Genomic DNA, 22,392 nt, shown 5'->3' on the forward strand with positions numbered 1-22,392 from the left:
CATGATGCTAAGTCTACCATATTTAATAAATACTTCTTCATTTGTCTCTCACTCTCTTTGGGTTTTGTCAGTTTTTGTTTGTTTGTTACTTAACAAAGCTTTATTGAGAATTTCTTAAGAGTCCATCTCTCAGTTTTAAAAGTTAAGAATTGAGCCCAGAGAACACAGCTAGCCTATCAGCCATCTGCTGCCATCTCTGGCATCCTTATGTTACAAGAGTCCCTTTCTCCCATTGGCACCTATTTCATATGGTTCAGAGGTGTCTTGTCACATGTACCCAGGTACAAGCCTGTGACCCAGGTCCAGTCCATGAGCCCATTTGCACAGCTCAGCTTGTCACTAGCTCAGAGATGATCTTGGAACAAAAGTCACGCTCTCAGTGCTACTATCCCCACTGGGACCAGGATCTTCAAAAGGAAGCAATGTGTAATGTGTGTCCCTCCCTCTGGCTGCCAGAACACTGTAACAGTGGTCCCCAAGGAACTGAATTCTCTCCACGAATCTCAAGCTAGGAAAACGACAAAGTGGAAGCCTTGTGCCGGACAGAGGAGGCACTCTCCTCCCAAGAGGAGCACCCAGTTCAAGACACCTCACATCAGAGACTGGAGCCTAGACGATGATGCACCTTGACAAGAAATGTTCAAAATTATGTGTAAGTCCTCCCTCTAGTTAAATATAAATCTCTAGTCAGGGACCCATAAGATGAACTTGGGGGTTCACTGCACCTCACTGTTTGTTTTTTCCCAGTGAGGCCATACTAGATCTCCTCCCTCTGCATTCTACTGTGCCTTGTCTCTAACAGGAGCAACTAGCATGGGTTTCTGAACCCAGATTTTTAGGGCTGCCAGCATCCAGGTTCTGATCCTAATGACTCTTATGATGTCAGAGCTTTCTCTTTCTTCTGGGGTCACTCGGATGGCAGTGATAACCTGTCAGTCTGCAAGAGGCTCCAAGACATTCCTGACCACAGCAAGGAGGCCCTAAGATATTAGCCACACCCCTGCCTAAAGCCCATCACACCCACCCCTGCAATTTTCATTTGTCAGCCAAATTTTTCGCCTTAAGTGAATCTGAGTAGGACTTCTGGCATTTGAAGCAGAAGTCCTGAATGGCTGATTTTATCTCTGTGCCTTTCTTGTCACAGATGGAGCTCCGACAAGCCAGCTTCCTGCCTCTTTCCACGTGGTTAATTTTCAAGATCCTTTATACTAAAACCCAGTAATTCCTTGGGGGCGGAGGGGTGGAAATCCTTACCTACAGGGGGCGAAAACTCCAGGCACAGCACCTAAAATCCTTCATCCGGCCTACTCACTTCATTAACCTAGTCCAACCTTCTGTTCCTGACATACCGCCCTACTAATTCTGCTGCCTGAGTCACCATGTCGTTCTGTGGTCTCACAGGGATAGTAGGCAAGAAGAAACAGAAGGGAAGGACTCTGTAGACATCCACTGGCCTGGTGCTACTGGGGACATGTGAAGGTCAGTATTCACATTCTTCTGGGGCAACACATGTTGTCAGTGGTCATTTTTAAAAATTTTTATTTATTTATTTTATGCATATGAGTACACTGTCGCTGTCTTCACACACACCAGAAGAGGGCGTCAGATCCATTACAGATGGTTGTGAGCCACCATCTGTGGGTGCTGGAAACTGAACTCAGGACCTCTGTAAGAGCAGTCAGTGCTCTTAACAGCTGAGCCATCTCTCCTGCTAACAGCGGTCATTTGGTCCCCGGTAGACAATGCCCTTAACTCATGGCATGGTCAGAGGTCATTGACCCGTTTATAAAAGCAGTTACCAGGTACCTCCCGTGTTGGACTCCATTGAGGCAAGACCCTTTCTTCTCTAAAGAGAACATTTTGTTTTATGTCATAGGCAAGGGACAAACTGAAGCCAAAGGGACAAGGAGGACTCACCAGAGGATGAGATAAGAAAGTAAGAAGAGTTGCCTCCCCCTGAATGAGATGCAGACCCCAAAACCCAGATTTAAAATGCTGTAGTGAAGATCTCTTTTGAGCAGCTTTTGATGCCTGTTCAGGAACCGGCCTCCCACAATTTGATTTAAATGAACCAGCACTAGGCCCAGGGAGTGAGAATAGGTAGCCCTAGGCTACCTGTTACTATTCCTAAAGTTAAAGGCAACCAACTACAGGGGCTTTAAACAAGGTCAACAGGTAAGGTAGTAACAGTAAGTGGCTTGCAGTGGCTGTAGGTGACAGTAGTTACCTATCATTCCTTCCAGAATTCCAAGGAACAGAACAAGTCTTAGTTGATGGGTAGACAAAATGAAGCCAAATAATATTAAAGTTGACTATTTCCTCCTTAGGGTCACTGAGGTGTGCCTGCTACCAACCTCACTCCAGGACCTGAGCTATGGAACAGAGAGTGACAGAAGAGCACACTCACCATTCTCCTCTGGTGGACACTGAGGTCGAGCACACATGCATACACACATTCACACACACACACACACACACACACACACACACACTCTTCCACCTTGATAGACTTGAAAGGGTGGAACACTGCTATCACACCTGAGGCTCATGGATCCTAAGACACTTTCTTCAGAAAAAGCTACAAAGAACAAAGGTCCTGTCCACATCACTCCTTCCCCTTCCTGGGGTGCTATCTTAGCTCTCCACTGTGTAGCTTTCACCTGTGTTCTATTAAGAGTGACTTTCTACTCCCTTTCCTCCCCAACACCTTAAGCATGATATTAGGGTATTCTCCCTCTTTCTAGATCTAATAAATTGTCCCTGAAGGCCTTTCTATGTCCAACCTTAAATTCTTTTTGTTTTACTTTGTTTTGTTATTTAAAACATTGTCTCTCTATAGCTCAGGCTGTCCTAGAATGTACTCTGTAGACCACGTTGGTTTTAATTCTGTGGTAATCCTCCTGCCTCAGTTTCTTGAACACTGGGATCACAGGCAGGTACTACCATATCTAGTTTCTGAATTTTTTTTCTATCAATGGGAAGAAAACACCTGCAAAGAAGATTCTGTGCCACTGGTAACACTCTATACGGCAAGTGACCAACCAGGGCTGGTCTTCCTAGGACTGTCCTGTCTGTCTCAGGCAGATCAAGAGAGTTGGTCACATGATATAATGAATCAAGTACAGGAAGCAGATCTCCTTTCCTATGACATAAAGGGTAAATATCCTCAACAACAACAAAAAATTACTATACCTAAATATTCTTTTTTAATCTCACAAATCTTTTGTAACAACAGAAGCCACCAAACTACATAGCTAGCTGTTGTTAAGACATTAAAATGCAGAAGACTGTGCCTACTGGGGTATGTACAACCCTCCTCTTCACACAAGTTTATCATCTATGTATCCTATCTATATACACTGTGTATAGATTTATATCAAAAAACGTTTTAAAAATAAATTTGGCTTTTAAAAATGAACCTACACGTATTTGTCAGGTAGAAACCATGACCATACTATGTACACACTTTCACAGTCTATCTGTCTCTGTGAGCGTTTCAAATGCTCACCAAAAATAACCTAACAGAGAAAAAATTACTTCATGATACTCATACAAGGTTGCCCTGTGCCTTTTCCTAATGACACATGAACTCCTACCCATAGAGGGAAGCCATGGCCCCACCCTTTATGGAAAAAAAATGGGACAGTGCTAAGTAAGGGTCTTGGCCTAGAGGAAAGGGGACATAGCCTCCTTACAGATGCTGGCCAAGATTTGTGCCAGCAGATACCCTGAGCACCATGAGCCCAGAAGTCTCTGGATAACAGCAGGCTGGATGTAGGGCTGTAGCAGGAACCAGCTATGGAAGGAGACTCAGATCGCAAACAGGTATGCTCTGATGAGTTCTCCTCATGACCTCGGAAATGTGCACAGCCTCTCTTCCAGCAATTCCACTGGTTACAACCAAGTTCGAGCAACAACTGCCGCCAACCTACAGTTGGCAAGGCAGCTTATGCAGATTGCAGGACTGCAAGAGAAACAGTAATGTGACATTAAACATGCTTTGGAAACACAGCAAGTGGAAGTTCATGGCAGAGCTGGGGTGACTACTGAGATAGCAGCAGAGCTGGTGGTGGACTGCCTCTAGCAGTGCTGGGTAGGACTGGGGACCCACAGCCCATAATGCTCCAGTTTACTCTATGAACCTGAGAGTGTGTAGACATGGGGGAGAAATCTGGGCGAGAGGAACCATGCTTCTGTTCCTGTTACTTATAACCTGATTGGGGGAAGACAAGAACGTGACATCCGTGCAGGCTCTGACAGGTGCTAAGGGGTGGGTTTGGAGCCAGCTGCTTTCCTAGAGCTGTCTGGTCAGGAGGAAGAAGTCCTTTCCACTCTCCATGGGTCTACAGTGACACAAGCCAATACCTTCTGAAAAGCCAGCCTAATCTAACCTTTCTGGAGCAGACACTAACAGGATCTAGTGAATGCCCACTTGTATCCGGAAGTTAGGCCCAAATACCATCATGTGACTATCAGGCCATGAGGGTAGAAGGAGCAAGCATTCAGTGAAGACACAGGCATCCAAGCTCTCCAGACAGCAACTGCAAATTCTCAAGGTCAAGTTTCTTCCACCCCCTGCCCTACCTCTGCACTCAATACAGTAAGCATGCTGAGAGCAGCTACATGTCTCCAGGGCAAACATATTCTACAGCACTGGGAACTGAACCTTGCTTGAACATTTGCGTATGCTTTACCACTAAATTACATTGCTAGCTGATGGCTAGCTGCTTTTTTTTTTCTCACTTCAGAGCGACAGCATTGAGTGATTCGTCAACCTCGACATACATAAACATCATCTTAAAATTACAACAGGCAAAACCACACTTGTCAAGAGAGCTTAGTGCCACCAATGTTCATGTTTCTAAGTTAGGATTATGAAAAGTTGTTTTTCTTTTCCTTTTTGAATATCCTATATGTTAACAGCGTACGCAGGAAAATGATGGCTCAGCTTTTTTTTACTCATCTTTGGGAGGCAGCTGTCGCCCTGTTAGGAAACAGCTTTGCAGGAAGTGCAGGGGGCAAACTCACCTGGCAGTGGGCAGCCCAAGATCTCCATCCTCATACAGATGCTCCCATTATCAAACCAGGACTGAGGGTTTATGCGAATGTAGCGGGCCACCATGGGGACTGGCAGCTCATTGAGCACAGGGGTCTCCTTCTCATTGTTTCCTTCAAATATCTATTGACACTCAAAGGAAAAGAGGAAGCTTTTTAAGATCTTCATCCTCAAAGATAAGACAGCCAGCAATTCACCCATGTCCCATCAAGCCATACATATGCATGCTGGGAATCAAGGTAAAAAGGAAGAAATCACCCCTGTACTCTGCCCCATATCTCAGTCTATCATGATGGCAAAAGAATGCACTAGAGTTCTCTTTTTAAAAGGAAGTAGACCAGGTCAAGGTTTGGAGCTGGGAAAGGTTCTGTTTGGCCTGACAGAAAGTTATTTAGACCAATAGGAATGGGGTGGTGCTCTCAGGTTAAAAACATTAATGGAGAAGCCCAGCGGTGGGTTTCATAGGTAGAAGAGCAGCTGGCTCTGATCTGCTGGTGCAACAAGACAGGTGACATAAGAATCAGACAGAAGGAGAGGGCTGCAGTCAATGAGTAAGATGCTAGAGGCCACACTGGGAATGGCACTTGAGAGTAAAAAAACTCCCATGCTGAAGCTAATCATGCAACGTCGCCAGATGCAATGGGCTAAGTTGTAAACTGAACCAGAGGCTGCATCACAAAAGTACTTTCATTGAAATGTGTGGTGGTTTGAATAGGAATGGGTCCCATAACTCATGTATGTGAATGTCTGACTCATAGGGAGTGGTACTAATAAGAGGTGTGGCCTTGTTGGCAGAAGTGTGTCACTGTGGGGGTGAGCTTTGAGGTCTCAGAAGCTTAAGTCACCTCTCTTCTGCTGCCTGAGGATCAAGATGTAGAACTCTTGGCTCCTACAGCACCAAGTCTGTCTAGATGCCACAATATTTCTCCACCATGATGATAATGGACCAAACCTCTAAACTGTAAGCCAGTCCCAAATAAATGATTTCCTTTATAAGAGTTGTCATGGCCATAGTGTCTCTTCACTGCAATAAAATCCTAACTAAGACAGAATGAATACAGAATTCTGCATCAACCCCCAGCTGTAGGTCACTTGAGATTGGGTTTCAGAATATAAAGAGGAGGTCATTATCCATCAGACCCCTCCTGGTTGGTTTGAGTTTATACAGAACTGGTAAACATCCCCAGGGCAGGACAAAGCCTCATGGCCAGCACCAAAGGCATGGGGGGAGAAGGAAGAGAGGACTCACCATGTCACCAGATCCATTCTTCACGGTAACCCATGTGTGGCTGTCATTGCTCACCATGACTTTGTAGGACGTCACCCAGTCACTCCTATGAGAAAATAAAATGAAAGATCACTAGGTTTGCATACACTCAGTGGTGTGAAAGAATGGGTATGCTTTCTCCAGGACTGGATCAAACCCTGTTTCCCAGGGAGGTCCTGGAAGACAGCATAGACTCTTTAGTCATTGTTCTTGGTTGCCCATTACAACTAGATAAGATACCAGTGATGAAGACACCACACACTTAAAATTGCAGAACATAGAGAAACTAATCTTGAACCTACTGGGCAAGTTCCTCTATGCTGGCTAGTTTCATAGTGACAGAAGGTGCTATCCATGCCACTGAGGGCAAAAGACAGCAGTGGTCTTACCCAGCACTAGTTCACGCATGCTAAAATACCAACTTGCCAGACAACATGTACCCTCCAGTGTAGTAGTGGTGTGACTGTTTATGGGGCTAACCACCGCTTTCTGATTGCATCTGAGACCTCCTCCATAGGACAGCACCCATGCCTGGTACTATAAACCACGTCATAAGTCCATGGCTGGGGAGGAACCTACTACTGCTGTTCCTTTAAGCAGCCATGCTGCCACACAGCTTCCTAAATATTTATGCTTTGGCCCATTAGTTTGTGCTGCTCTCAACCATGATCAGAGAAATTTCTTTTTTGCAATAGGTAGATTAATATAGACTCACCCCTAGTTAGAGTGCTGAGAATCAGTGCTCCATGCTCAGTGGGGCATCTGTATCAATCAAGAGCAACCAAAATGGAGTGGAAGAACCAGAGAATGGGGGAGAGCTTACATGTCTTCTGGACAGGGCATAGCTGCTGTACTCGTGGATTCAGAGCACCGGGTCAGCAGCACAAACAGTCAAAATTCTAGCAAGGATAGAGGAAGGGCTCATAGGGCCCCATCTTCCCACCACCTTGTAATCCAAAGTTTGCTAGAAGTCAGAATCCATCAAACAATAGTCCCCACCCCCAAACCCCCAGTAACCGCACCACCAAGAATTCCAGGAACATGAACTAAGGCAGCAGTAAGCAAGGCCTGCTGGGAAACCCCTTCGTAACAGCTCACATCTGCCTGCAAAATTACCCTCACCCCAAACGGCAATCTGCTCTAGATTTCAATCCTTTCCAACAGCAACTCCCTTTTGCCCGCTGACTGCTTCTCAAGCTGGTCGTGCCTACCCAAACCCAAACCAGCAAGGCGGGCTACGGAGGCAGAGTTCTGTCCTAGTGAGACAAAAGGAGTACATTTACCTCTCAGTCAAAGAACACAAACAGGGTGAAGGCAGAAAGGAAATTTAGTAAGTTTTCCAAAGAAGAAAGACTGGGCCTATGGTTCGGTCCTTAAACCCAAGGCCAAAAGCAGAAGAACCAAATGTTTCAGGCCAGCCCAGGCACTTTGGTGAGTCCCTGTCCTAAAATAAAAAAGTATTCTAAGTACTGGGATTGTGTGCGATTTGGTGGGAGAGCACTTACCCAACAAGCACATTCTTGTTGGCAGAAGGCACTACAACATGGTGGGCTGGCAGAACCCCCGTTGTTCACCAGGAAACCAAACAACAGCAGTCACTCCTGATAACCACACACACATCTCATTCCCCCATCCCCAAACCCCCAGACACACACACTCACACACACACACACACACACACACACACACACACACACACACCACATATCCTCATCCCCATCTCCTCCACATCAGCCTCTCATAGAGTTTGCCAATTTACTGCCTATATCTTTGTAAAGTATATCAGACTCTGTCTACACCACCAGCAGCCCAGCCCATTTCCATCAGCCAGGACAGAGGTTGCCACATTGTCCTCCTGGATCTAAACTCCCCTCCCCCAACCTACACTGGGAAGAGATGCTAACCTAGCTAGAGTCACATGACCGGGTTACCTCCTGCTTATCTGCTATTTTAAACATCCAAAATTCTTACAGTTATTTCATTTTATGCCGCTCTTATTTCAGCTTACTTGCTGACTGATTAAATTTGCATACAGGGCATTTTAAAGGCTACAGCCATATGTAGTACATACTCCCTGACATTTCAGCCCCTCTAATAAAAGCATCCCAGTCTCTGAGGGTGCACAGCTAAACTGCACATGATCTGTTCATTCAAGGAAGACAGAGAGGTGAACAGAATGTTCAAGCATGTTAAGGAGTGCTATGACCATGGAGCAGAGGAAAGAAAGAAGGAACCGCCTGGATCAGCCAAACAGAAGATGCACGGCAGGTGAGTGAGAGAACACAGTCCGTGCCCAACAGAAAACCCTGCATATTTTTTTTCCTTTGTGTCAGGCACATATATTATGATAAGCCAGCCTCATGGGAGACTGGAGCTCCTGTTTTCCTGATCTCCTAATCTTCAGGAATGACTTGATAGTCACACTTTTTTGGTTTACTTCTGCTTCCCCCAGAGGGATTATTTCACATCACAAAACAACCTTGACATCCGGAGCTTGACTCAAAGCTATGCAATCTAAACAAAGAAGTACTGGGGTCCAAGACCTCTAGACCACAGGAGGAGGCAGAGGCTGTGCTGACCTTCCTGGGCTCTGGCAGCTCCCTCATTTGTAAACATAAAATAACACGGAATAGCCTGAAAGACACTAGCTCACTTTCCTCCTATAGAGCATCCTTTCCCATCAGGTTTTCAAAAGGAGGTGGACCACGGAGGAGGGAGTCAAAACACATTGTAACATTCTACTGCAGAGTCTTCCCTACCAGTCAGCCGGATTCTGACCTGGTAAGATAAACAGAGGTTTTATGTTACCACTGAGTTTGCAAGTAAATAAGAGAAATCTGCAGTGACCTGGGGGATAAGAGCTGAAAGAAAAAAATTAAGTATTGTGTAAATTAACACGCCAGCATTGTTTTTATGCATATAATGATGGGATGGAACATCAAAAGCTAGGGGTGTTGAACTTAACCCTTCCCCCAAGACTCTGGAAGAAAGTGAAAATATTTAAGAGGAGTCTACTTGGCTCCCAGCAGACCTGCCACGAATTTTCTCTGTAGACCAGTCTTTCTCTAAGGGCTTTGGAGGTTTCTCTAAGTGATGGGGAGTCAGTAAGAATGACTCTAAAGCCCCATTAGTCACCTAGAAAATACTCTCCATGAGAACGAGGTAACAGAATTAGAATGCAACAAATCCAGGACCAGGAGAATTTGGGAGTTTGAGACTGTCATTTGGTAAAAACAAATCCTCAACTTGCAGTAGGGCTGTGTCCTAGTGAAAGCCATGGTGAGTTGAATATACCATAAGCTGAACGTGTGCATATCCACCTAACCTACTGAGCATCAGATCTTAACAGCATAGCACACGCTATCATCTTGCAGTTACACGAGCATGTGTGATTGACAGGCATGGCTCACTCACTGCCACAGCCAGCATGGTGACAGAGTGTCACACCACACAATGTCACTAGCTGTAAAAAAGTCAAAACCCAAAGTATGATTTTCTACTGAATGAGCCAATTCTAAGGTTGTTTATCTGCACATGACAGACACATTCCTAAGCACTTTGCAAATATTAACTCATTTTTTATGACAACCAAATGACATAGGTCTTATTATTCTGAACTACAGATGCACCAAAAGGTCAAGGTTATAGAACATTAGTCTCAAAACTCAATGGTCTGGTTATAGAATTCCTATTTATAGCCACCTTTATACATGACATATTTTAAAAAGCAAAATATGAAATAAAAACACCAAAAGGAAACAGGTTAGTATAAAAGAAGCAACTAGATATGAAGAACATGTACAGCTCTTAAAAATGCCATTGAAATTAAACATGCAGATAAATTGAAAATACCGAATAGAAACTGCCAAAGAGAGAACTACCAAACAGTCATAAAGCTGAAAAAGTTACTAAGAACACAGCACTAAAAGACCAGGACATAGAAAACCAAAGTAGAGGACAGCTATGATAGAAGCCTGACCTGTTCCTCATCAGAGTTCCACAGAGAGACCAAACACAATGGGGAGAACAGTACTTGGGGAGAAAGTGGAGAGAACCTGTCTAGAACAGGTAAACTACGTGAATCCACAGATTCATGAGGAACAATAAAGGACACACAGAATCAATAAAAAAGAAATCCATTCTAAGAAATAAACCATTATGGTCTGCTTTCAGCATAGTCTATTTATAGATTGTTGATGGATTGTAGATAAGCAGGAGGCACCAAGACCACCTCTTCCCTGCCTGGCAGCTGGCCCCTGCTGGCATAGGTGCTCTCAGTTGTCCTAGGGTGAGAAAGCTACAGGCAGTCTGCTACATGTATCAGAAAAGGGGTGATCTCAAGCCCTAGGATATACATTAGACACAGCATTGTGTCCTGAACCAACAGGATGAAGAGTTTGGGGAGGATGGAACAACCCTAGACACCAGCACGGTTGTACCTCCCCGAAGAACTCGGCCAACATGGACTGCAGAGGCAGAGAAATGAGATTAGGAATATTAAAAACCACAGCCAAGTCCACGCACCAGCCATGTTTGCCTTAGTCCAGGCTGGTGCTTGGTTTCTATAGGACTGAAAATAAATCTGTGTGGCTCTTGCTACTCTGGCTTTCCGGAAGTACTTTTATTATGAAGTGAGGATCATTGTTTCCCACACCACCGACACCTAGTCACCCTGTAAAGTATCAAAGATCAAATACAAGAAGTCAGGAAGTTTAAAAAAAAAGTACAAATGAATGGAAACAAATTGATAGCACACCGCTCAAAAACAGTATTAGAACCACAAGATCGCCTTTCCAGCAGTGATGACCTCCCCAAGAGAACATCCTCTTGCAAAGGATCTTCATCCATGTCCAGAAGAGGAGAAGAGGAAATATAAGAAAAAGCGCCTGGTGCAGAGCCCCAATTCCTACTTCGTGGGTGTGACATGCCCAGGATGTTCTAATATCACCTCGGTCTTTAGCCATGCACAAACGTAGTCATGTGTGTTGGCTGCTTCACTGTCCTCTGTCAGCCTACAGGTGGAAAAGCAAGGCTGACAGAAGGCTACTCCTTCAGGAGAAAGCAGCACTGAAAGCCCCTGATTCAAGATGAGTGGGAACGTTCCCAATAAACACATTTTGTGTATATATATATATATATATATATATATATATATATATATATATATGAAAAAATATGAAAAAAAACACAAAAACACGAGATCACTGTGTTCGATGGATTAAAAGAACATTATCAACACAAAACTCATCATATTTCAACGTATAAGAAATAAAGGCATTCTTAGACAATAAAAGCAGGAGCTTGTCACTATCTCCTGTCACTTAAAAGAAGAAAAAAACTTTAAAAAAGAACATGAAAGTGAGCCAAAAAACAGAATAAAAAGGACTAGAGAGATGACTCAGCCATTAAGAATCCATGCTGTTCTTACAGGGGACCTGAGTGGAGTTCCCAGCACCCACATCAAGTAGCTCACAACCACCTTAACCCCAGCTCCAGGAGGTCTGATGCCTTCTGGCCTCCCAAGGCATTGCACTTGCTGTCCTCCCTCTCCCCCTCCCCCCTCCCCTCCCCTCCCCTCCCTCTCCCTCTCCCTCTCCCTCTCTCTCTCTCTGTCTCTCTCATACAGATACATACGCGTGCGCACACACACACACACACACGCAGAGAGAGAAAGAGAGAGAGAGAGAGAGAGAGAGAGAGAGAGAGAGAGGGAGAGAGAGAGAGAGAGAGAGATTTAAAAATCAGAAGCAGAATAACTTCCAACAAACATTCTACCCTTGGAAAATCAATTTAAGTTATAATTTTGTGGCTAAAGACTTAAGTGAACAATTAGAGCTCAGCAATATTAATAAAGCTAACACCAATACTTACGAAGTATTTTCTGTGTGCTAGGGTTGGTCTAAGACAGGTATACACATCTCCTAATGTGTCTGTCATATAGATAGACACACCTATGCCAACACACAAGCACATATGGACATAAGTACATTTATAGCAAGAGACCAATTTAATTATTTCCATAATATTATGAGGCTAGGCATTATTAAGAAGCAGTTCTCAGCTAAAAATAAATGCTTCCACCTTTCTCCAAACACCAGGAGAGGCTGATGTCTCTTATCAAAATAGTTATAAGAACTTATAGAAACATATAAAATAAGCATGAAACTTAGTTCTTAATGAAAAATTTTCAAGACTCACGATCAATTGTGTTCAGTGCTATAGATGAGAATTTCAAATATCCAAAGACTAAAATTCAAATATTCAAATCTAAATTAAGAGTGGCCACAGATAAAACGCTCTTTAATGGGAGGAATAAGAAAGCGCTGAGTGGTCGTCTCTATCCTTTTTGAAATATCCCTTCCCCATAATCACCTTCATTGCACGTATTTAAGGTACGGTGACCTTACACTTAGACAAGGACAAACATTCTAAAGATGGGCCCTTGACAAAATGTGACGATCATAGTTGGCTATCCAACAGTGAACATTTGTCCCAAACTGGAACAAAACATTCTTCCCTGAGAATCTAGATTTGAGAACAAGGCAGCTTCAGTCGTGAGTCAGAATCCTTGGGCACTCATGAGGGTTCTAGTTGTCATCATGTAGCTGGAGAGACAGAGGCTCTCTAGGGAGAGAAGAGTGAGAGAAAGAAAGGTGCATGGGAGAGACAAGAGACACTCAGGCATTCCAGCAGAAAAGTACCCCCCCTGCCTATAGACCCCCTATACTGCCAGAAAGGGCTTCTATATCCAGCTAAAGAAACCCTATTCATAATTTAACCAGAGGCCCAGCAATCATCAAGTGTGGCACTTGCTAAGCCTGAGTGAGGCTGGGGGCTCTGGTCCCACACGAGCAAAGCAGCCAAGCCATTATCAATGGTGTTGAGTCTGACTAAAGGTCTGAAGAGGTAGAACAACACAGAAAAAGCCAGAATGGAGCAGGTTCGCTACATCTTGTAGCTTCGACTAAGAACTTATTGTAAGGCTGGTGATCTCCTGTCCAGACTGATGTCTTTGGAAGACGGTGAGGAACATGAGATAAGGGTGGAGTTGTTAGGCTGCCCCACAGTCCCTGGCCAAGCATTCACAACAGCCTGAGGTACACCAACCGAGGCAGCCATCCTCCACTGAAGCTTGAGGTAAAAGTACAAGTTAGGAGGTGGAAGTTGCCGACATTAAAATAGGAATGTCTGGAGTGAATGAAGAGAATCAGAGAAGCCTGGTCTCCCACTCCCTTCTTGAGTGTTTTGCTGTGCTTTCTGGAAGGTTTCAGTGCTGTCTGAGGGCAGGCCATAGTGATCTACCTCGGAGCTGCTTGAAAACATCCGAGGAAGAAATAAGCACACTTGCGTCAACTCTGGTGCTTAAGGGCATGGGAGACAAACTTGCCCTTATGAGCTCTAATATCCACTTTTTTCCATGAAAGAACAAACTGGAATATACATGTGTGGATCATGGTGTTATAAGAAGCAGAATATTAGTCCTTCCAAGTGATCCCAAATGTAACTTTCTGATCAGAATTATCAGCCTCTGAGTGCAAGCCTATAATGTGGCTGGAAGAAACATGGCTCTGCACACACTCAAATCTTGTAGAACCAGAGTTAATGTGTATAACAGGGAAGCAGTGTATGTTCTGCCATGCTTGCTTGTGAATATCCATCTTAGGATTTCTACTTGTTTGTTATGGCCTATGAAGACCTATGAAGACCTATGAAGACCTATGAGAGCTATACAAGTTCCTATAGCTATCTAGCAACTACTCCAGACCCAGGAGCTTAAGACAGCACAGATCTATTGCAGAGGTCTGATGAATAGATTAGACTCCTACTTCAGTTGTACTGAAGCCATGAATCTCCTTCTTGGGTCCTCCGGGCGACTCATCCATCCATTTCCTTTCCAACTTCTCATCCACCCATTTCTTTCTCAACTTCCACCGGCTTTCTGAATCCCTCATTAAAACAAGCAACATACTATCTCTCTGAACATGGCAGTGAGTAGGCACAACTCCCTCTGTTCAGAGCTGAAGAAGACTCTTCCACCAAACTCATAATAAAATGGGGTTCAGTTGGCTCTCTCCACTCATGGTCCTTAAATTAGTTTCCTCATGCAAATCCCTTTTGTCACATAATGTAACTGTGATGGTTAGTGTTGCCTGTCAACTTGATGGGCTCTCGAATCACCTGGAAAACAAACCTCTAGGCCTGTCTGAGAGGAAGTTCCTAGACTGAGTGAATGGAAATGGGAAAGCTCACTCTAACTCCGAGTAGCTCATTTCCTTAACTGTGGCCCTGGGCTAAATAAAAAGAAGCAGCAGGCAGCATTCATCCGTTTCCTCACTGTGGATGCTGCCTCACGATCCTGCATCCATACCTCCCCCAACAAAGTGCAGATGCCCTGGAACTTCAGACCGTAAGAAACCCTAGGTCCTTAAGGAGCTTCTACCAGTCATTTCATCACAGCAAAGACAGAAGTAACTAATGCGGCCACATATCCCGGATTCTGGGGACTAGCATGTGGTGTTCTAAAGGAGGATATCTGCTGCCTCCGGACCTTCTCTCCAACCCTGGATTCACTTGCCATCACTCCAGAGCCTTCTGTCTCCCAGTACAGGCCTGAGTTCTCGATACATCTTGCCAGTTTCACCATGATAGGAGAGAACAATAGTTCCCTAAATCCAGTTATTAAATAGAAAGCTTAAGTCTCAGCTAAGAAATTGCAGCCAGGGAAAACTAGGTCACTCCACCCTCCCCACCCTGTCCCATCCCCCAACCTCTCTCTTAAAGAGAACATTAGAGTTCAAATAAACACTGCAAAAATTCATCCTCACCTGACAAATCAGGGCCTGCCTTCATGATCCACTTACTGTGATTAAACTTTCCTGGTATTTCTCAAAACAGTTGGCTCCTTCACACAGTCAGAAGCTGGGTTCCTGGAAGAGGCATGATCTATTTTTTCACCCAGAGTCAGCCCAACTGGCAACAACCAACAGGTCGAAATGTCAGACGCTGGAGACTTCTAAAAACTCTTTCAAGTTCAAGGCCAAGGTTCAGTGTGCTCTTCTGCTGACCATGAGAGTGCATTCCCATACTGTGCCGGACGTCAGCATCCTCTGTGACAGCAAGAGTGTGGGCGGACACTGCCAATTCCGTTCAACTGGAAAGAGCCCCTGCCTATAAACACAGCCATGGTGCTCTGCTGGGGGTGGGGGGATTCTTCTGTCCCTCGAGGGACAATTGACTATGTCTAAAGGCTGTAGTGAGTGTGGCGTCTGGAAAGGGTGCAACACCTGAGGGGTGGGGCACCTGGTAAATAGGGGACAAGGATGCCACTAAACCTGCCAAATGCATAGGAGAGCTTCCTATAGCACGGAATGGCCTGTCCCGCTCTAAGCAACTTAGATAATGAGCTGGAATTCTCCACTAGATCTGCTCAAAACTATTTTAAGGCCAGGGAAGATGTCAGCACCAATTTATCAGTAAAGAAACTAAGGCACAAAGTGGTCAGGGGCCATGACATTCTGAGTACCAGAGCAGATATTGGATGCCACCGGCTTCGCCAACATGTTCCTGTACTTTTCCCTGAAGGAACAGGCAGGAAATGGAAGCAGGTGAGCGCCAATGCGGTTTGTACACTGTGGCTCAGTTACTAACAGACATGCATGGCCAATGGCTGCTGGGAACATAGTCGGTTTTCTTTTTCAAAATATTTGAAGATAATTTACTTTCAAAAGCTTCAACATCCATGAACATTAACATTTTTTGTATGCTTACCAGAAACTGTTGGGTTCCTTTACTTTCTTTTTTTCCTTTGAAATGAGGCTTCAGGTAACCAAACTGGTTTAGAACTCACTATGCAGCTGGGGAGGGCAGAACTTTGAATCCTCCTGCCTCCACCTCCCTAGCGCTGGGTTAGAGGCCCTCATCACTGTGCGAACTCCAAAGCTGTTTTTCACAGAGTGAAAACTGCAGCTCAGACCTTGCCAATGTTATGGTAGAAGCCACATTTGTTGACACCGGATCAAATACCTTGACCATATCAGGAGGAGGAAGGGAGCCAAGTCCTAGGGCAGTGGCCCTCAAATCAAGCCCACTTGAGACCACAGAGGCCATGATATTCTAAATAGCAGAATGGATATTTGATAATACAGGCTTCATCAAGACATTTACCTAATTTGCCTATGAGACCATAGTGTAGTGGAGGGCAGGGACCACATCATTAATTATTCAATCAGTAATTGAAATGCTGTTGTGATGCTGTTTAAAGGACAAGCTATGGAGGACTGGAAAATGGGAAATGCCATAAAAGAAGCTTTCTGGAAGGGCAGTGTTTGAGCTGAGATATGATGGACAGACAAGAAGTGACTAGGGGGAAACTGGCTAGCAATTTCATATTTAGGCCAGAAAGAAAGATATTAATGCAAGAAATCTGATACATACATGCATACAAGAAATATGATACATACATACACTTAGTTAGATTTAATTGGCAAGTTGACAATCTAAAATCATCTGGAAAAGTTTCAACAACTAGGTTGGGCTGTCATAACAACAAGGAATTAATTTTATTATGCCCATTGAGGTGGAGAGACTTGCCCATTGTAATTGATACCATTCCTTAGGCAGGAAATCCTGAACTTTATAAGAACAGAGAGAGAGAGAGAGAGAGAGAGAGAGAGAGAGAGAGAGAGAGAGAGAGAGAGAGAGAGCACTAAGCACAAGCATGCAGGGGTTAAGCTATTGCTCTTTGCTCTTTACTGAGGATGGTCTGTGACCAGCTGACACCTTGACATCATGTACAGTATTTAGGACTAAACATGGACACGGCCCTGAAACTGTATTGAGGAATTAATATCCAAAAGTTTGCAAGGACAAATATCTTCAGGTCACTCCCTGTAAAGCTTCAGGAAAGGCGGCATGGGAGATTTGGAAGTTCTGGGAGATACGGGGTGAAGTTTCCTTCTGGGAAAATGAAATGTTCTAAAATTAATTGTAGTGATGACTGCATGATGGCACAAATGTACAGAATCCCACAGAACTGCACATTTCAAACGAGTGAGCTGTGTGGTAGGGAATTACACCTCAGTAAAGATGCCAGCAGTTCTGAGGGAGAATCCTGTCGTCCCAGCTGCCCATCCAGGGTGAGATCAGCAGAAATACATTTCATTCAAGGAGCTCAAAACATCTTCCACACTCCATTTCCAGAAGGCATACAACACCAAAACAAAGGAGAAAACAGACGTGTAGTCTAACATGGAGAATAACTCAAGGAAAAGAGAGGTCTGAGCAGAAAGAGGAAGGCCAAGAGCCACGCCTGACAAGAGGGACCTTGGGGAGATTGACATGGGGACTTAAGCAGTTCAAAGGCCAACATGGGCCAGATGGCCCCAGGAGGAAAATGAAAGAGTGAATTGTTGTTATACATTTTGTGTCTGTGTGTGCGTGCACAGACCCCTGACGTCTGTATACACATGTCAGAGGAGATCTGCAGGTCCATCACAAACTTTGACATGAATGAGGCCATGACCGCATGTCCTATAACCCCAGCCCCAGGTGGGGTGTGGCGAGACAGGTAGATCCAGGGGAGCTTGCTAGCCAGCCACTCTAGCTTAAATTGCAAGCTCTGGGTTCACTGAGAGGCCTTGTCTCAAAAAAATAAAGTAAGGTGGAAAACAATAGGTAAAGACAGCCAAGGTCAACATCTGTTCTCTACACAAATACACATACGTACACACATGTGTGGATACAAGAAGCAAACAAACCAAAACTTAGAAAGAAATGGAAAGGAAGAAAGGATGGACAGACAGACAGGTGGAAGGAAGGAAGGAAGGAAGGAAGGAAGGAAGGAAGGAAGGAAGGAAGGAAGGGACCAAGAACAAGAAATATCTGTTAAGCAGTTTGCAGTAGTTGCCCAGGTGTCCAGGAAATGGAACTAGAGGACCTGAAATAAGGACTATTTTTAAAGAAACACCATAAATGTTTCTTGGCTGTTTGAACAATGAAACAATCAATACATCAGTTAAAAATAACCCCTGCAACCCTCTCTTTCACATTTCCATCTCATCTCTAGCCTTTTCAATTTTTCTACTCATCCCAAGACCATTTCTCCAGGCACATGCATGAAGAACCGAGGCCAGTTCGTATCTTGCTTATAAATTCAGCACAGAACTGCAGAGCAGAATTTCTTTTCCCTCCCCCTTTAAGAGTCCACATTTTTTTTCCTGTAATGCTCTGGAGAGAAGGCCGATGGAATTTTCTTAGTAGTACCGGAAAGCACGTGGCTTTCCCTTCCATGGCCAGCCTGGGCTCTGAAGGCATGGCCAGCTGAGATGTCCCTGGCAGCACTCATGTTATATTTTTATAGAGAGACTTGAAAGAAAAACTAGCAGGCTATTTGAAAAAAAAGAGAGACAATAACCTTCTGTGCGACTTAGCAAAGGTTTTAACTTTCAGATATGCTTAGGGGAAACCCATGGACTCACCCGTTTCTCAGCCTGGTTCAAAGCTGGCATAACATAAAAAAGTCCCCCTAAAAAGCAACCACTTGGTCAAAATCGGAAACTTTCTGCTAAGCACGAGAGGAAGTTGGTATCAAGGGAGTGAAAGCCGTGCTGCAGAGCTGAGAAGAACACATACAAAAGCTGGGGACATGTAGGCCTTACTGGGCTCCTGCAAAGATCAGGGGTCCCTAAGACTAGAAGAAATGGGCTCCAACTAGGGATTCGCTTATGCTAATCATGACATCTCTAGCAGGCACACTGTCTGTAATGAGGTTTACAGAGTCTAACCTCTGGGGTATTGTAAAGTACAGCACTATCATCACTTGCTAGGACAGTAGCTTGGTATATACTAGTTATTTTCCCCAGATTGTTCTGAATAAAACAGGGGGCTGGGACAGAGGACCTGGGTTCGTTTCCCAGTACACACCTGGTAGTTCACAACTGCCTATAACTCTTACAGGTATCTGACACCATTTTCTGGCCTACAGGATCCTGTATGCATAACTACAGATTAGTTATGGTGCACATAAACTAACTACAGGAACACACACACACACACACACACACACACACACACACACACACACGCACAAATTATCACTCAATGTTTTAAAAAATGGCATCATTTAGGTCCAAATGGTCCATAGACATTCAACTGGCTACCATTTTACAGCCTCAGTGGAGAGACCCAGGACAATGGAGCTTTGCCATTTTCCATTTTAAAGTCTCCTTTGCTAACATGAAAATTATTACAAATATGTGAAAACTTCCAGAGATGAATGGAGATTTGGGGGACAAAACTAGAATGTAAGTAGAATTCAGCAGTATAGCATTTGCTTAACATGTACGGGGACCTAGGTTCAATTCTCAGACCATTACACACACACACACACACACACACACACACACACACACACACACACACACAGAGAGAGAGAGAGACAGAGACAGAGACAGAGACAGAGAGACAGAAACAGAGACAGAGACAGAGAGACAGAGACAGAGACAGAGAGACAGAGACAGAGACAGAGACAGAGACATAGAGAGACAGAAAGAGACAGAGACAGAAACAGAAACAGAGACAAACACAGACTTAGACATAGACACAGACACAAGAGAAACTGTCATCTTTTAGACCAAAATCATATCTTGTCAATCAGAATGTATTTCATAATATGGAGACTCCACTGGCCAGATTTTGTGTAGGTTTCTCTCTAGAGGCTCACGACATACTGTGTGTGTTTATCAGAAGGAAGAGGTAGATATGGTGTATATGTGTTCACCAAAGGAAAGAGCTGGGCATACTCTATGTGTGTGGAGCTGGGCATACTCTGTGTGTGTGTGTGTGTGTGTGTGTGTGTGTGTGTGTGTGTGTGTGTGTTCAAGCACAGACACGCATGTCCCTACACACACATGCTCATCAAAGGAGGGAATGGACATAATGTGTATGCATAAATCAGAGGAAAGAGGGGAATGGCAAAAAAATCCCTAAAAAGGTCAAAATCATCTTGACTCACACATAGCAGTTTACAGGCACATAAATGTCAGCACTGGTGTTTTGGCAGCCAAATGAGATCCCTGCTAACTTAGTAAAATACTGACCACAAAAAATAAAAATAAAAAAATTAGCTACTTACATGCGAATCTAACAGGACACACAGGACTCATTTGCTTGGACATGACAAAACTTTGGTGAAGGAAACTAGATACTTTTCGTGGAAAAAGTGTGTGGTCCTGTATTGAAAGATTTAACACAAAGGTGTCAACCTTCAGCAAATTAATATACAGGTTTCACACGACGCCTGTGAAAATCACAGTAAGATATAAGCAAGATCATCATACAAACAAGATTTTGTAGATATAATGAGATTATTATAAAAGTAATATACAAAGGCAAAAGATCTTAATAAGCTCTAACAATTTTGAAATCAGATAAAGTGGGACAAATTGGTCTACTTAACTACAAACATTACATAATTGCAGTAATCATTGTTATTGTTCTTGGGTTTAACCCCAGAAGTAGAGAATGGACTGGAAATAAGAAAGGAAAGGAGGAAACACTCAGGGACTCATAGTACAGGGGAGAGACAGACACGGATTTGTGAAGCAGAATAGCAACTAGGTGTTCATCCACCCAGCTATGGCGGACTGATAATTAAGGAAGGGTCACAGCAGTGAGAGGACGGTGTCCTCAGCATGTGACATACACCTTAAAAGACTGGGTATGTCAACCGTGAAACAGTCAAAAGTTCCATGCAGCCAAAACTAACCTAAACAAAGTGTTAAAAAGAAGAATTTGAGGAAATATAATTATCGTAATCCCCGATCAAAGAGCTACTTGCCAAGATCCCAGGCACACATGCGATGTCCACCTCATTGGAGCCCCACGGCCTCCATCACTTTTGTCCATCTCTCCAGGATAGACCCTCCCTAAATCCTATCACAAATGGGTCAAGATAGTCAAGGTCAAGGTCATCATCCCAACTTGGAGACCTGATCTCTGAAGCTTTCTGGCACTCATTTGACACTATGAAGGGGAAATTCCACACCTGCACTTATGTGGTAGATCACAGTCTGTGGCAGGCAGGCACACTTGAAATGTTATACATCAGCTTCTGTGTATAAAAGGCATAAGAAGAAAACTGGCTTCTTGAGTTTAGCCTTGAGTTCTACACCCAAGATGTCTCATGCTGCACATGTGAACATTAAAAAAAAAAGTACTTCTGGTCCCAACTATCCCCATCATCGGCCTATTAGAAGCCCCCAGTCCTCAGAAGTAGTCTGTACTAGGCACTTTCCACCTCTATACACAAGTAAGGAAATCCTGGCTGAATCCTCTTCAGTTGGAAAAGGAAGCGTTTGGAGCCAATTCCTTATTGGTATCACAAGGAAGCTGGCTGCAGCTTGCCCATCCCCTCCCCACTGAGCCACATTCCAGCTGTCTAACGGCCCAAATCTGGCCCAGTGCTGAATTAGAACTCTGGGCAGAACTGTTGATCCCAAGAGGTCTAGACATGCCTTCCACAGCTGCTACAGACAAAATACAAAACAGAAAGGTCTAACTTGTTTGCAGTAGACATGCTCAGTAGGTAGAAAAAGAGTCCACACTTTTTATTCTCCTCTTTCCCTCTTACCTCCCTCTCTGGTAGAATTGTAATCACCAAGCCAAATGCTTCCACCACATTCTCAGTACAGCCAAATGTTGGAGCCTGTGTGAAATATCACCCCATTGATTTATTGGGATTTTCACTTTAGACTGGTTAGCACACCTATTTGAGAATGCAGCACAAATGCCATAAACTGCCAAGTATTATCCACTTCCCATTACCTTGTTAACTTGCCTATGGGGAGACAACACTATTTAGAGAAACACTGTTTTGGGGCCAGGAGGCAATACATTTGGGTAGAGGGTGAAGCTGCAAGGCCCACAGCAGAGAGCTAAAAGCACAAGAAGAAAATAGACAAGGACCCCCAAATCTGGAATTCTCAGAGGAAAAGAAACCAAAGAAATGGCCCTTGTGGATGCTGGAGAATGAAGGTGTGGCCCTAGCTGAAAGCCCAAACAGCTTCCAGCA

General features: G+C 44.1%; 1 protein-coding gene and 1 pseudogene across 8 annotated transcripts in view; one reads left to right on the forward strand and one right to left on the reverse strand.

Moving 5' to 3' along the window:
- Positions 1-22,392, reverse strand: part of Cpxm2 (carboxypeptidase X (M14 family), member 2) — a 110,427-nt gene that overhangs the window by 29,730 nt on the left and 58,305 nt on the right. For 4 of the 7 annotated variants that reach the window (XR_015687179.1, NM_001106306.1, XM_087659841.1 and 1 more), the window contains 2 exon segments: positions 6,306-6,390; positions 5,029-5,179 (listed from right to left, as the gene is read on the reverse strand). Coding sequence is in view for 5 of the 7 variants with exons in the window: in NM_001106306.1 (NP_001099776.1) it covers positions 5,029-5,179; positions 6,306-6,390 (236 nt within the window). In the remaining 2 variants the exon portion in view is untranslated. 7 annotated transcript variants of the gene reach the window in all.
- Rps27-ps7 (ribosomal protein S27, pseudogene 7) lies at positions 11,126-15,497 on the forward strand (annotated as a pseudogene). The gene is given in 2 exon segments (NR_197322.1): positions 11,126-11,240; positions 15,283-15,497. The product of NR_197322.1 is annotated as a ribosomal protein S27, pseudogene 7 (transcript).

This window comes from Rattus norvegicus, chromosome 1 (genome assembly GCF_021556685.1).
Source record: "Rattus norvegicus strain SHRSP/BbbUtx chromosome 1, alternate assembly SHRSP_T2T, whole genome shotgun sequence".
NCBI classification, from domain to species: Eukaryota; Metazoa; Chordata; class Mammalia; order Rodentia; family Muridae; genus Rattus; species Rattus norvegicus.